The sequence below is a fragment of the Hippoglossus stenolepis genome, chromosome 17 (genome assembly GCF_022539355.2).
Source record: "Hippoglossus stenolepis isolate QCI-W04-F060 chromosome 17, HSTE1.2, whole genome shotgun sequence".
Classification (NCBI taxonomy): domain Eukaryota; kingdom Metazoa; phylum Chordata; class Actinopteri; order Pleuronectiformes; family Pleuronectidae; genus Hippoglossus; species Hippoglossus stenolepis.
In genome coordinates this window covers 14,573,318-14,588,673 of record NC_061499.1, presented here as the reverse complement: position 1 = coordinate 14,588,673, position 15,356 = coordinate 14,573,318, and the positions used below count along the sequence as shown (strand labels likewise).

Sequence of the window (15,356 nt, the reverse complement as noted above, 5' to 3'; positions counted from 1 at the left end):
CAACCCTGGCTCAGCTGATATCCAGACTCACTGAATCCGGAGACGTTGAAGGATATTCAAAGAAATATAATAAGATTAATAATAATCTTCAGTTCTTAAATATTACAACCGTATTACAACGTCATATTCCCAGTCACCAGCAGCTCGGCCTTTGCTGGAATTACATCTGTCTCCATTGCCCTATAACAAATCTTTGGCATGAGGAAGCCGTTGTTTTCCCGTCGCATGTGTTGCCGTTACAATTTCTTGCATCAGACAACAAAGAGAGGGACATATAAGGGTCATCTTGGCTTAGAACGCAGGTCATTAACAGATATTCTAAGAGGGGGAAAACAGATGAAAGAGGGAGAGCAGAGAGGGCGCTGTGTACCTCATGAGCCCTGAGGCAAATTGAAGAGATGGACCCAGCTGTGCAGGGTTACAAATCAGACCAAAAACAAAGTCTACACAAAGCGAAACAAAACAAGACAAACAGAAAAGAACAAAGATGGAAGGGGGGACTGGAAAGCTGAGTGGAAACAATTTGTTCATCTCAATAGAAAACACTGAGGCTGGGGAAATGAGACAAAAAGAAGCCTTCGGGTCTTCTGACAACAGGATGACCTTTTCAGCTGGGAGCAAAAAGGGAGAGAAACAGAGATTTACAGTGTTGGAGGATAAGAAACGCAGCGTGGGAGAGATTTGTCATAGTCGAGGAAAGCAGAAACTGCTGTGACCCGAACACAGACACAAAGCACTGGTACACATCTGCATCAAATCTGATTCTACTATGGGCTGCAAAGGCAGATTGTTAGATGTAAGCAGAAGATGGACTTTACTACTTTTTGCCATGTGAGTCCAATAAATCAATTGTTGATTGTTAATTTCAGATTTTAGTGGAGAAGACGACCATGCATGCTGTATGTCAGGCTAATGTATCTGTTTCATTTGACTTTAAATCATATATTATAGTTGGGGTCTTATTTCATTTAAATTTTGTATTATGGACTTATTTTATTTGCCTCTGTCCTGTCATATTTATCCTTTTTTTAACGTTGTAAAGCACTTTGTAACTTTGTTTTGAAAAGTGCTGTATAAATAAAGTATATTATTATAATTATTATATTATCATTATGTGTAGAAATGTGTACAAACTGATGAAAGAGGCATCTGTGGAATGGTGCAAACTTTATATAATACTTTTCAAGAAGGTTTTCAACAAGCATAAACAGCATAAAAACACGAATTACCAGTGCGGTTATATATGAAAATACTTTCAATGCAATCAAGAAATTTAAGCAAAGGTGAAGCAAAGGAAAATGTTGATAGTATAAAGTATAAAACAAAAAAGAAAACTGTAATTAAAGCCCATTATATGAGAAGAAGAGTTTTAAAAGAGGACAATCAGGTAGCATGTCTGGTTCCCAAGAGAAGCTTATTTCACAACAAAGGCCCTTCGTGCCTGTTTCTCAAGCTTTGCACTGGGGACTGAGAGCAACAGCTGGTCTGCAGATGTGAGAGAATGAGCAGGAGCGTGAGGGGTGAGGAGGTCGATAATGTAAGACAGAGTAAGGCTGCTTAGTGATGTAAAAAAAACAAGCAGTTAAATTTCAAAAAATCAATTCTGAAAACCACGGGAAAACAATGAACAATGAGGCGAGAAAAGTGCTCATGTTTTCTCGCTCTTGTGAGAATCCTCAGCTGCAGTATTTTTATACAAGTTGGGCATAGTTGAAAGATTTCTGGGGCAGTCTGGCAGGTAATGAGTTACGGGAATGTGACAAAAGCAATAATTAACATTTCTGCCTTACTACGTGAAAAAAATCTTACCTCAACAATAATACCGTGGCTCATTTGGTCATTTTGCTGAAATGTTTGGGAAAATTCAGAGAATCGAAGATTACTCTCAGATTTCAGGCCTCATGGGTGCACCCTATTTTCAGAGGAAAGTCAGATCTGGTGTACAGGCTCCCTTTGTGCTGGGAGTGAGGTTACTGGTGAGCTCTGATAGATTTGTTGGGATAAATAAAATGTATGCATCCTCGGCATGCAAATGAAGAGAAATATTGGAGTTGCAGATAACCTGACCCAGTAGAGAACAGCAAAGGACCACATCCATCCATTATCTATAATGCTTATCCTTTGAGGGTCGCGGGGGGAGCTGGAGCCAATACCAGCGGACATTGGGCGAGAGGCAAATTAGAGTCTACAATCAACCTAACCCCATGTCTTTGGACTGTGGGAGGTAGCCGGAGTAAAACCAGTAGAACGCCCACACAGACACAGGGAGAAGATGCAAACTCCACACGGACGGACCCCGGCTGATCCAGGATTTGAACCGGGAACCTTCATATGTGAGGGGACAGCACTAATTACTGCTCCTCTGCAGAAAGGACCCCAGATAAAGTATAATTTAAATTGGGCTGTGAAACTGTGTGTACTTTCAAAGAAATTGTTTATCAATACATGACCTCAATTTACCCTGTGCTCACTCGAAATCATCTTTCTACATTCCATGTGTGCTCAGTGTTACACAATGCCACTCACGCAGACTTGTGTTATGGTTCGGTAACATCTGGTACGCACACTGGAACTTTGGAACTTTGTAGTTCATCGTTGATTTACACAAAGCTACACACAGAGATAAAAATAGAAAGTCCTAGTATTTATGTTCACTTGTGTGTCAGTGTGAGTGTGTGTGTGTGCCACAGAGCAACAGAGAAAGTGGATAGAAATGTGTGAAATGAGGACAGGCTCCATTCATGGCAGTTACACATCGGTGGTATAGTAATGACTGAAAGAACAGAGGAGCTGGGGATGTTACGCGTGGCCTAAAACGTGGCGCCATGTGAGACTAAACATCTCGATACACATATTAAAGCAATAAGTCTGCAAATAACCGTTAGCAGGGGGAAAGGAGAAAGAGTGTCAGGTGAAAAAGAGAGAGAGAAACACAGAGAGAGAGAGAGAGAGAGACATTCCTGAGTTATTATAACTGTGTCTGGCTGGGAACGTCTTTGGGATTGATTACTGCGTCCTGAAGTCTGCCGGAGCTCTAAGTTAACACCAGCAAGAGAAACTATAGGCCTTAATGAATAGATAATTGGATATAGGTCCAATTAATATGAATGAAGAAACCAGTGGACGTGGAAACGAAAATAAATTGCTTTTACGGTATACTGGAAGAACTTCATGTATCAGGCGGCGGTGAAGTAACCATAAAAAACACAGCGGAAATGCGCGGAGCAACGGCTCCCATGTGTGGCATAAGGCTCTGTATGCAAAGCACTCAACACTTTGAACGATCGCTACCAGCGAAGTTAACTGAACTGAAGTCATATAAAAAAGTCTAAAGCTCTGAAGCGATAAAGACCGCGGCGGAGTAGAAAAGCCTCTTGTCTACGGCAGAGCATCAAAGGGAGACAACAACCGAAACTCACATTTGGTAAAAGTCCTGCAGACCGGTGCTCGCCTGCCGGCAGGAGCATCTCCGTCAACTCACACTGTCTCAGGAACAAAGCGGTTTTCAGAGTGTGTGTCTGTTTCTGTTATGTGTCTGATGGAAAACATGTGTTGCGAGAGTTCACGGAGGGAGACAGTTTGTTAAAAAGTTTTCCCCCTCAAGTTATAACGGCCTGTATTTTTCAGTTTTAAGGTATTGTGATCTTACGTGTTGTAGTGTTTTTATCTGTAAGAATGCAGAGATGTCTTTCTTTCGTGTGCGTGTGTGGTGATGGTCTGCTGTTTACCTGGTGAAACGTGTTTTCCAACAGGTCGTTCTCAGCAGCACGGCGGCTCTTGGGAGCATCGGGGGGGCACTGTAAGGACACAGCACACAGATCATTGGAGACATCGTAAAAAAGGTCACTTTGGTGATTTCAAACCTGCATCGTATATTATTCATACAAAATCCCCCTTTTTGCCTTATTGCTGGTGGATCTGACAGAATCTTCACATGAGGCACGCAGGCACTTCAGATTTGCATGTTCATTCTCAGGGATAAATCTCTTCTTGTAGGGTCAAACGAATGAACGATTTTGTGGCTGGGCAATAACCAGCATTAACACACTATGCACATCTAATACACATCATTTAATGTCTTGGTGCAGCACGTGTGCAAATGAGGCTGCGAAAAGTAGGGTGGAAAATGTGTGTTGGACCATTTATATTTCAAGTGAAACGTCAATCTGCGTTCACTTTGGTGATGCAATGAATGTACACATGCTAACCAGGACCCCCTTGGACCCCTCCTCCCAGTGGCTGGCTACTCCATATGACAAAAAAATAAACACAAAGATAGTGAACATAACCAAATTGCAGCATGTTAGCGTGTCTGATGAGTACATGCCCTGTCGGTGCAATCAGTGCAACACTTGATGTGTTTTGTCATCAATCATTTTCCTCTATTTGTCACTGAACACTGAAGAGGACTCTTCACTCTCTACCCGACAGGACACAAGCTCTCAGCTGAGCGCACAAACAAACACTGATGACTGATATATAGACACACGGGCACCTTTCTCTATTGAAGCTGAAGCTAGTGGTTTGTGTTTATGTGATCACAACTTACCAATCGAAACTCTTTAATCAGTCGTAAAGTAAACTGGACTAAAAGGAGAGAACAGCTGTTTGCCAGGATCTGGTACTTATGGAAAACTAACATTTGCTCATTTGCTAGGAGAAACATTAGTTATACAGAATTTTGGTGATAAACCTAATGGCGTGTACACACCAAACGCGAAGCAAATTTTTTTGTGTCATGTTCATGCACAATTCGGGCTGCAGGATCATTTATGTTTACTCGCGCAAGCAACCGAAGTAAACACAACTAGAGGATAGAAAGAGGAGAGGACGACTAGTGCCTGAAGTTACTACAGTTCCCAGTCTTCTCCAGGAGCGCTACCTGAGGCTGACCCGTGAGCAGTTTTAAAGATCTGCTAGCTTGGGTCGGTGCCAGGACCTAAGTCGCGCCATTCGCCTCATTCACAAAATTTGCTTCTGTTTGCGTCTTTGTATTGACTTTGTGTGAAATCTCACCGCGTTAGGTGTGAACACAGCTTGGACAAGTGATCAGACTGGACACAATCTTGACCTGATGATGGCACTAGATTAAAAGTGACCGATTCACCAGATTAATCCTGAGATGGCAAGAATGTCAGTACTGAATTTGAAGGCCATAACATCAAGTAGTTGTTGAGATATTTCCGTCTGGCCACAATGGTTTGACTGACGGACCAGAACTGACATATGAAATAAAATGACATCTTTGAAAATCACATGTTGAACACAGCTAAACACCTAGAAAACCACAAAATTCCTGCGGACCTCAGACCACACAGTCAAAGCTATTGACCGCTGTCTGTTCTGTCTCATCCTTTTGTGTTTGAAGACACTGGAGCCACACAAGTCCGTGCGTCTGCCTGTGCACGCATGCTCCTCCACTGCTCATCTCAAATTTAAATGCAGCTTGGAGGCAGCCCTGCAGCACATACGCCTTGAGCGAAGGAGGAGAGAAAAATCTTTGCAGCAATCGGCCCTTCCTCTAGAGGACTGTGCAGACTTCGGACGCAGCCTCTCTCTATGGGGCCAATTTTAGAAAACTATTGACAAATTTGAGTCCCAATCCGTCTGCGTGTAATCAGATTTGCGACGGTGTTAAAGAATCTCCAAATGTGTCATGAGATTTGTGAATGTGTGCATGGATCTGCACATCTGTATTTAGAATGTGCGTGTGAACACATTTTAAAATATGTATAAAAAACATGTGCGAATACGTATTCAGAATCTGTGTGTGTGTGTGTGTTATTGGATTTGTACATGTTAAAATAAATATATGCAAATATGTATTTAGAATCCGTGTGTGCATTTGCAAGTGTATTTATATCTGTAAATGGAGATTAATGGCTGAAAAGTAAGTATTTTGCTTTAATAGCTGAAAATACAGTCATTAGTTTCTGTTCAGGCGGCCTCTCAATCTCCATTTATTTTTTGTACAAATTTGCAAATCCGATTTTAAATACAGATTTGCAGATCCATGTACACATTCACAAATCTCATTACACATCTGGAGATTCTTTTTACACATTCACAAATCCGATTACACACAGACAGATTGAGACTCACTCACTCACTCATTTGTCAATAGTTTTGCTCCAATAATGGTCCCAAGTCTTTGCCTTATTTGTATCCCTCACATAAAATAAATCCTCGGGTAGTGAAAGAAAAAGTACAAATCATTCATCAGGTAATGAGAAAGACACATGCACACACACAAAAACACGGACAAGCACAGACACCCAGGAGAATTATGACAAATAGTTGGCTGAGCACAAAACTGCCTTCGGCTTAAAAATAAACCCAAGAACCGGCTGTTGGTGTTTCATCCCGTACCGGAACAATCACTTGCTCTTTTTTGTACCTGTCAAACATAAAAAATGTCATGTTGTAATTATGTCCAGTGAATCTGTGCTATGTTTGATCAGGCCCCTTTTTTCTTTTTTTTTCAACACCTGCGAGCAGTAAGTGGACAAAACTGCAGGTAAAAAAAAAAAAAAAGGCAACGAGAGAAGAGAGAAGAATAAAGAAAAAGGGAATGGAGGAGATAATTGCATTTCTGAAGCGACAAGAAAACGCAAGTGATGCTTTCAATTAGGTGTTTAGACACTGTAGGAGTGCAAACAATATCGGCGAACCACAGTTGATGTGACATAATTGCTCACAATGGAATTACTCTAAGCCCCAGTCAATTTGTTTACATAATACGCAACGTTAACAAAGCCTCAGAAAAGATATTGTGCCACCTAACATAATAAGACATTTAAGGAAATCTAAGAGTAATTGATGGAGTGCTTTACATTAACAGCTCTCCCTGTGTATAAAAATTTAAGGGCAGGGAGCCAAGTGTGTTTTCCTTTCCTTTCCGACCATTTACACTCAGTTGGAGTAAAAAAGACAAAGGGATGCATATTAACGTGAATAAGTCTCCAGAGCAACTGCTTATTATGGTGTTTAATTCTGATCATGCAGACACAGCGATTTCCTGCAGCTGTTTCACAGTAAACAACTCTGGCTTTTGCTGTGAAGCAGCGGTAACAAGTGTCAAGTTAAGCTGATAACATGTTGCTGCCGCAGGAAGGCAGCAAATGATATGACGCCTGTCATATTCTGCCAGTAGCACCAATGGGACGTTTTATGGGAGGTTTTGCACTACAACTAGGCTGGACATCTCAGTCAGGACCACTTTAACCAGAATTAATTTGCAATCAGTTCGATTTGGCAGTATTTCTCTGTTCTGGGACCTCCCTGCCCTTCCATGTGCATTTACCTGGAAAGCCTAAAGTAGGGAGAGCACCTCCCTACTCGTCCATTGGCCTTCATGGCAAGTGAGGCAGGGAGAGAAGCAGCTAAAAGACCCCGCACAGAACAGAGCAGGCATCAATGATAACTTGTGACAGTGGTAAGATTCGGTGTGAAAAGGAGGTGCTGGGGTGGAGGTGGGCAGTGAAGTGGCTTTGCAGTGGTGGCAGGAGGAGTAGGCAGCTATAGAGCACGTAATATGAGCTTTGCCTATTGAAAACATGGCAGGGGATCAGCTGAGCCTTAGAGTGGCATTGTGTGATGTTTCCTGGGGTGGGGCATCAATGCTCACCTGCACACACTAGATGCACGACTGATGTAGGGGTTGTGCAAGTAAAATAATAGGGGTGGCTTCTTTGATGCGTGCCGTTTGGCGGTGGTGTGTTTTGGCCTTACTCTGGTTGGTTTGGGTTTCATTCAGGTAACTCTCCTCCAGGAAGAAAATAAAGTTAATTCCCAAAATGTTAAGTTATTGCTTTAAATCCCAGGTTTACCATTATTTGAATAATAGGGATGATGCAGGAGAGAAATAGCTGTGCTGCATTTATGATTATTCTGTGTTCCACAGAGATAAATTGTTATGATTAATTATAGCTAATTAGTGCGTGAAGTCTGTCAGTCTCACCCGAGCTCCAGGGATCTCACAGCAGGTCTCCTGAATGGCGAGGGCTGGATCACAATACAGCATCACCTGCTGAATGTCCATCTGAAAAAGAGAAGACCAAGATAAGGGAGAGGAAGAGATCGTCATATATTCCACAGGCAGGTCTTCATAAGTCCTCTGCATTGTTTATGTTTAGAAAAAGCTTAAATGAGGCAGATGAGGCGGTAAACAAAGTTGAAAGGCAGTTCATTTCTCAATTATATAAATTATTAGGAAAGCACTTAGTCGGGAGCTTTTACGTGTGTGCATGTGTGCGTGTGTGGGAGCGTGTGCAGCATTAGAGTGAGGCCATTTTAGGAAATTGAGGGCTTTTTGTCTGATCCTCACATTTACACACCTTTAAAAAAGCTGTTCAAGTGTTAAGACGTAGTTTTTATTATGGTTAGAATTAGGTTTGGGTTTGGGTAAGGGTCTGGGGGATGCATTATGTTAATGAATGTCCTCGCAAAGATAGAAGAACACTCCCTCCCGGGGCTGACAAAAGACCATACCTGCTTTCTAAGTAGGCCAGTTAATTGATCATCAAAAAGGAAGTGCTTGGATTACCAGGTCTATTCATCGCTAATAGTCCCAATTCACTTCAGGCCCATTCTGCCAGGTAGTCCCCTCGCTTTTTTAATCAGGATTTAATGAGATTGACTCAAAGAAAACAGCAGCTCAGGGGCACAGCCTATGGTCTACAGCATAAACACATTCACACAAATGGAAACATACACATCCACGCACAGAGAGAATGTATTATTTCAGCATGAAGGCCATCATGGGAGGCTGCTTCACAGAAAACATTTTACTCTGTCCTCTCTGCTGTAAACTTTGCTCTATAAGGGAGGTTGGAAAAAAGTCTACTCCATTCAAATTCTATATGCCAAAGGTATACTGGATAGCTTTATTCAGCAAAGCTCTACCATGCCATTCGCTATGGTAGAGATCCCGATGTGGACATTTGGTTTATTCACACCACTTCTGCAGCAGAGAGCTTAAAGGTCACCACGTTTTCAAAGAGGGAGTATAGATGACATTTACACTGATCTGCCTCAACATTAAACCCAGTTACAGGTATTATTGTCGTAGCTGATAGACGTACAGCGCAAAGCTTAACTTTGATCAAAAGCTCTTCAGTTGTCAAGAAGAGGCACACAATACGTTTAATCCCGCAAGGCATTGTGTATTTCATTTAGCCGATCTTTTTAGGTCCAAATTTCTGGATGCAATAGTTCATCCTTGGCCAAGGACTTCTAAAGATCTTCTAATCAATTGATTTATTTTGTGAACAAGCACTGTTATTCTCAAAAAAGCTGCCTCATAGCACTGAAAACCCAAAAAGTGAAGTATGTTATGCTCCTCTCCATCAACTCTGGTTTGTCTGTTAATCTTTGCTCAAATTCTGTGTTTGACACTCTCGACTCAGTGTTGACTCAATTTTAATCGACTATTTGGAAAAGTGGTATAGCAGTAGCCAGGCATTGATTGGTTACTTATACAAATCGTTTATGTTGATCTTGAGATCTACATATTTCATCCCTGAGCTGTTGGTCTCATGCTCGTCTTTAGCCAACGATAACCAAACTTTTTTTTGCCCAGGCATCTCGAGCTGGACAAATCTAGCATAGCTTTTATTATAATCATTACAATACCTGCACAGGCGCGGCATCAGAGGCCCGCATGGCCAGCAGAGTGTGTCCGTCAGTGGCCAGAACTCCATGGGGCTCCAGGGGCTTGGTCTCAATGGATCTGCAGTCCACGTGGAGGGAGGCGACCCCTTGTTGCACACTGAGCGCCACCTTGTGCCAGCGCAGGTCCATCAGTGTCTCCACCCCCTCCCCAGTGAAAACACAGCTCACCAGGTCGGCATCGGCGTCCACCCCCTTGGCTCTCAGGGACAGGGTGCCATCGGGGCCACTGAGGTCTACAGAGAGCTGCAATTTGGGCAGAGATGTGGGGGTGGAAAGGTCGGAGGAAAGTGATGTTTAAATATGCAGAAATGCTAATGCGACAACGGTGTGTTCAGTATGCTGGCCGGTGACTAATAAAATGTACTGTATCTCAAGTTGTTTGAGTGGAAGTCGCTTCGTAATAAGAGTAATATGTACATGCTGTAACCCCCTAACAAAGCTGTAGAACACAGAAGCAAAGAAGAGGTAAAAGGAAAGACATATTAATTACACACGTACACAGAGCAGCCAATCAATCACTACTAATGAGGCAGCCACGGCTCCATCCATCATACACATTGAGTATTTAAATGTGGTCACAGACTTGAAGTGATTATGGCGACTCTGTGGGACTCCAGTGCTTCATCATGGAACACACATGAATAACAATGAAGGTGAATGAAAGAGGAGCGCGGAAGATGATTGAGGGAAGAGAGAGAGAGAGAGAGAGAGAGAGAGAGAGAGAGAGCGGGACCAGATGAAGAATAAGAGAGGACAAAAGACGCGTGGAATGAAAAGGGGGAGCGAATTGAAAAGGTGTCACAAGAGAGAAGAAATCGAAGGCGAAAGTGGATGACTATGCAAAAGAGAGGTGAGAGGCAGCGGCAAGAATGAATAGGCAAAAAGTGTAATGAATAAAAGGTGAGAGACCAAGGAAGAGAGTAAAGGGAAAGAGGGAACATAATAAGGGGGGGGATAGCGAAAAAGATGCAGGGATATGTAAAGCAGGCAGTAAAGAAACAAGAGAGTGAGGTGCACCTGTGGGTATCCCTGCTGATCAGATATCTGGAAGAGGTAGGTGGTGTCCCTCAGGGCAGCCTTTTTTAAAGCCAGGGTGAAGATCAGGGTGAACTCCTCCGGTAAGCCATATGGGAACACCTCACTGCAACACAGACATTCACAAGGGTCAGGGAGTTTAAAGCGAGTTTAAATAGTTCATATTTATGATCAACTCACCAACCAGCCAACTCACAGAGATTTAGTGAACCTTCGCCAAGAGCAAACAATCCTACACATGATTGTCTGGTTCTTGTAGAAGAAATAAAAAAGTAAAAAAATCCTGGATCAACGCCTTAATCCACATCCGCGCGATAATATCATAAATTATTACCAGGTTTAGGCCCCATCACTCCGAGTTTGGTGGGAAATCAGTTTTGTAGTTTTTGAGTATTCCTGCTAACAATTAAACCAACCAACCAACAAACCAACAAACAGACAAGGGAGAAAACATAAACATAACATTACATCTCACCCGACTCTGCAGTTCCCTTCAGCTCTGCATAGTCATTTAGTCTGTGTGGCTCATTATCTTGATTTCAGGGCTCCGGACTTAACATCACTCTGACCACTCTCATCAGCAAAAAGGTTCAGATAAACCCACTGTACAGTACCTGTCCAACACTTAATGGCACACTACCAAAGTAGCAACTAATTAGTAAATATATTGGAATAACTAGCAGCTAAAGAAAGAGTGGTTAGCACTTGACGGCCGATTGGGGCCCTTCAGTGTTGGCATGTTCTTCCCTTGTCTCCGGCTTCTTCCCACAGTCCAAAGACATGAATATAAGTGTGAATGGTCGGGTGTTGTCTCTATATGTCAACCTGGGATGGCCCTGGGATACGCTGATTATCCATAGTGTACCCCACGCCTCGCCCAAAGTCGCTTACGATTGGCTCCTGATAATAAATTGATGATGGAGACCAAAAACAGAGCTAAACAGAGAGTAAATACTGGAATTTGATTTGTCGTGTGGACCCACAACTCCAAATGCACGCCATGAGTTGCTTGGTATCTGCTGGATGTGTTAAGAATTTGCTAATGTGTTCATGTAGAATCCAGGATTTATGAAGCTTGACAAACTCTCTTAAATATCTCAGTTTCTCCTACTTGGATTTCGACTTATACTTCTGTTTTAATATGTCTCGTCTTAGAGAGAAGTGCGATACTAAATCTTTGGAGTACCCTTTCAATTTCTAGCGACACTTATCTCTAAGACCTTAATAAAAGAGAGTATATCGTCACAGCACTCAAATGGAACCAATTCCCTTCTGCTACAGCACTTCAATTTTGTGTCAAGAACTGTATGTAAAAGTATATATGTTTGTACATGTGTAGATATACAGTATATGTGAGGATATACAGTATGTACAGGAAAATAAAATATACTTGCATACGTGACACCAATCACATGTGTATTGTGTGTTAAAGAGAGTCCATAGAGAGAATATATTTAATTAGGCTTTGGCGCATTAAGATAACTTTTGGGTTCACATACACTATCTTCTTTGATATCTATATAAGAGCAGTGACAAATGTGTGTTTGTGGGTTTTCTCTCTCTATTTTTATTATTTGTATTTCTATATTCTGTGCATGTTTTTTCTTCCCCCTATTTTTTCCATTTCCCTTTTTCCACCACGATTTGTGACAACAGCCAGCAGTGCAATGCAGCGCTCGCTGTGTGTAACCCACTGGCATTCATTTTCATAGCAGATACGGTCCTGCAAGCCTCATCCCTCAGCTTTGGTCAAGGGCATCTAAACACACAAATAGATACACACACAAATATTCACTGCATGTGTAGATTGTATTGAGAGATGAAAGGTTCACAAACAGGCCCAGTGAAATTCATGCTCACTGAGATGGTGAGCACTTTGAAATATTCTCTCTTGCTCTAATTCTTTCTCTCTCTTTCTTTGAGCTTGCACACACACACATACACACACACACACACCCAGACACACACACACACAGAAACGCACATACACCTAATTGTTGATGCTGGCAGCTGGTTTCCCACTCCTAGAAGTGGGGTGACAGTGATTTATGACTGAGGGAAGATCCAAGGGAAAACAGCCAACTACAGTATGTCAAAACAAAGAGAGGATGAGTAGGAGAAAAAGGTGAGAGAGAGAAAACATTGAACCAATAGACCTGGAGAGAGGGAAAGATTAATAAAAGGGAAAGATAGAGAGGGGGGAGAGAGAGGAGAGTAAGGCGAGGGATCAAGAAATTCTGGGTATTGTAGGAAAAAGCAAGAGAGTTTAATATTAACTAATCCATTTTAAAGTCTGTAGGTAAACAATAAGAGCGTGGAAAGAGAAAGTGTCTGCAGGAAAGAGACATGTTGAGAAAAGAGGAGAAAGAAAGAGGGAAACCAATTTTGAAAGTAGAGTTGTTTTGCTGTCGATTAGTGACATGAGCTGCGGGGCACAAAACCACTCACAAACTATTGACTTTTAGGTTGAAAGAAACTCACCTTACCTCTTTCATTTAGTTGCCAGGGAAAGAGCACAGAACACCCCACGCACCCACCCACCACCCACACAAACATGCAATGGGGAGATACTGTACTGTAAATCACTCAGTATGCACCAGACACATTTAGATCTAACCTCTCCCAACTCGGAGAGAAACCTACTTCTGCGTCTCGTGTTAAAAAAAGGAGAGGAGGAAGAAAGTCGCTGTGAGCCAAAGAGGCACGGGGGGGAAGAGGGGGAGAGGAAATCTAATGTTGAAAAAGCAGATCTCTGGCTTAAGATGGGAAAAGCACCTGGAGAGGGTATGTACTCTATTTGTGTGGCCTTCGGCGGAGAGCTTGGCGAGCGATGGAGGGCCTTTCTATGTCTGAATTGTAAACAGATAAACTATATACACAAAGTTTTTACACACTGCAACATTATCCCTTTGTCTATCTTTGATTGTATGTATGTATGTATGTATGTATGTATGTATGTATGTATGTATGTATGTATGTATGTATGTGTACAACTTTAGAAAGACAATTACCATTGTGAATGAACAACATTTACCTCAGATACAGTAAAAAAAATTCCATCCATCCCTTCATCTGTTGGTATTAATGGTTCATTCATGCTGTCACCCCTGGTCCGAGCCTTTTTTTTTGGCCCTGAGCAAAATGTTATTCCCTTGTTAAGTCCTGGGAAAGTAAATTTTGAAATGTATATACCAGAGTTCTATCTGAGTGGCATGCATTATTGTCTCTGGGTCTGGTTGCTAATCACAAAATGTAGAATTTCAAAAAACTTGATATCGTGTATTTTTGTTAGGATTCAAACAGTCTGACTCTAATGTAAAAGTGCAGGAATAAAATTGCCCAATATTCAAACAACAGTAAGAGTCAACATCCTTGCTAGTTTGTTTGCGAGGCTGTAGCACAGCAGAGCTTTGAGCTAAATGCTTCTGTTAGCACGCTAACATGCTAATGTTTAGCAGGTTTACCAAGTTCACCATCTTAGTTTGCTATATTAGCATGCTAAATTTGGCTTTTCCCAACATGAAATCCAACAACTCAGCAAAAGGCAAACATCTTACCAAACAGAAAGGCGACCACCAGATCTCAGTATGGCTAAAAAGTTGTATCCCTGTGCTTCCGTCCGCACACATACACCTGAGCTGCTGAACTCTGTGTCAATAGCAGCTCCTGAGTTTGACAGAAACGAGCTAATGAATGCATGAGCCAAAAATAGCGGTTGATATAAATTATACAAGATCACAGACCAAAATCAGCATTTTATATGGCTACAGCACTGACTTTAGACAGGCTTGCTGTTCCACAAGTTCAACATTAGTCCGACTGACAATCATCCTTCTTTTGCAGATGTAAGCTGAATATTTTTTATGAAAAGTACACCACCCGCCTTTCACTGACTCATATCCCCAATGTACCGACTGGAGTCTCTAAAAGTAAAATGTCTCTCTTTCGCTTTTCTTTATCCCACTTCTTCCTATTTTATGACCCTTCCATGGATATTTAAAGGCAACAAAGACCTCATCTTTGTGTTCCTTTTATTTAGTGAACATTTTGATGATCTTTTAAATTCTACAGTCATGCCTATTAACTAACTTCAGAGTAAGACTGGCAGCAAAATGCTTTAATGGGAAAAATAAATATAGTGCCACCTTTTCTGTGTGATAATAAGTTTTACATTCATTTCATACATTTCACTTTGGTCAAAAATTGTTGTGAACTCGGCCTCGTGCCACGACATCAGAGAATTGAATTGCTTCCTCTCTCTCTCCCACGCACGCTGTTGCTGCTGCATAAAAGAAACAGACCCAAAGCAATCAACTCGTATCCTGCTGAAATTAAAATGCCGGCTATGACTGGTGATCATTTCACAGCAGACGACTGCGACAGGCGAGGGGACAAGCAGCTTCATGTCGCTGTCACTGTGTTAGCTTGGATTAGCTGAATGGTTTAGCTTCTGATACAAAGCAAAACGGCGCTTTCCAATTACGGTGCTTTACAATTGCTATACGCACACATCGCACTTCAGCCAGCCTCATTGGCGATGAATATGAAAATCTGCTTGAGTGACAGGAGTGGAGGGGGGGACAATGTATAATGTAGTTTTAGAAACACAGTGCCTACTCTAGGACTTAGAAAGAGAGGAAATCTGAGCT

General features: G+C 41.9%; 1 protein-coding gene across 3 annotated transcripts in view; it reads right to left on the bottom strand.

The window, feature by feature from the left end:
• Nucleotides 1–15,356, bottom strand: part of col16a1 (collagen, type XVI, alpha 1) — a 67,682-nt gene that overhangs the window by 35,795 nt on the left and 16,531 nt on the right. For all 3 annotated transcript variants that reach the window (XM_035182035.2, XM_035182036.2, XM_035182037.2), the window contains exons 5-8: nucleotides 10,690–10,813; nucleotides 9,634–9,915; nucleotides 7,961–8,041; nucleotides 3,729–3,797 (exon numbers count right to left, since the gene is read on the bottom strand). In XM_035182035.2, coding sequence (XP_035037926.2) covers nucleotides 3,729–3,797; nucleotides 7,961–8,041; nucleotides 9,634–9,915; nucleotides 10,690–10,813 — 556 coding nt within the window. The remainder of the gene's footprint in view (nucleotides 1–3,728; nucleotides 3,798–7,960; nucleotides 8,042–9,633; nucleotides 9,916–10,689; nucleotides 10,814–15,356) is intronic.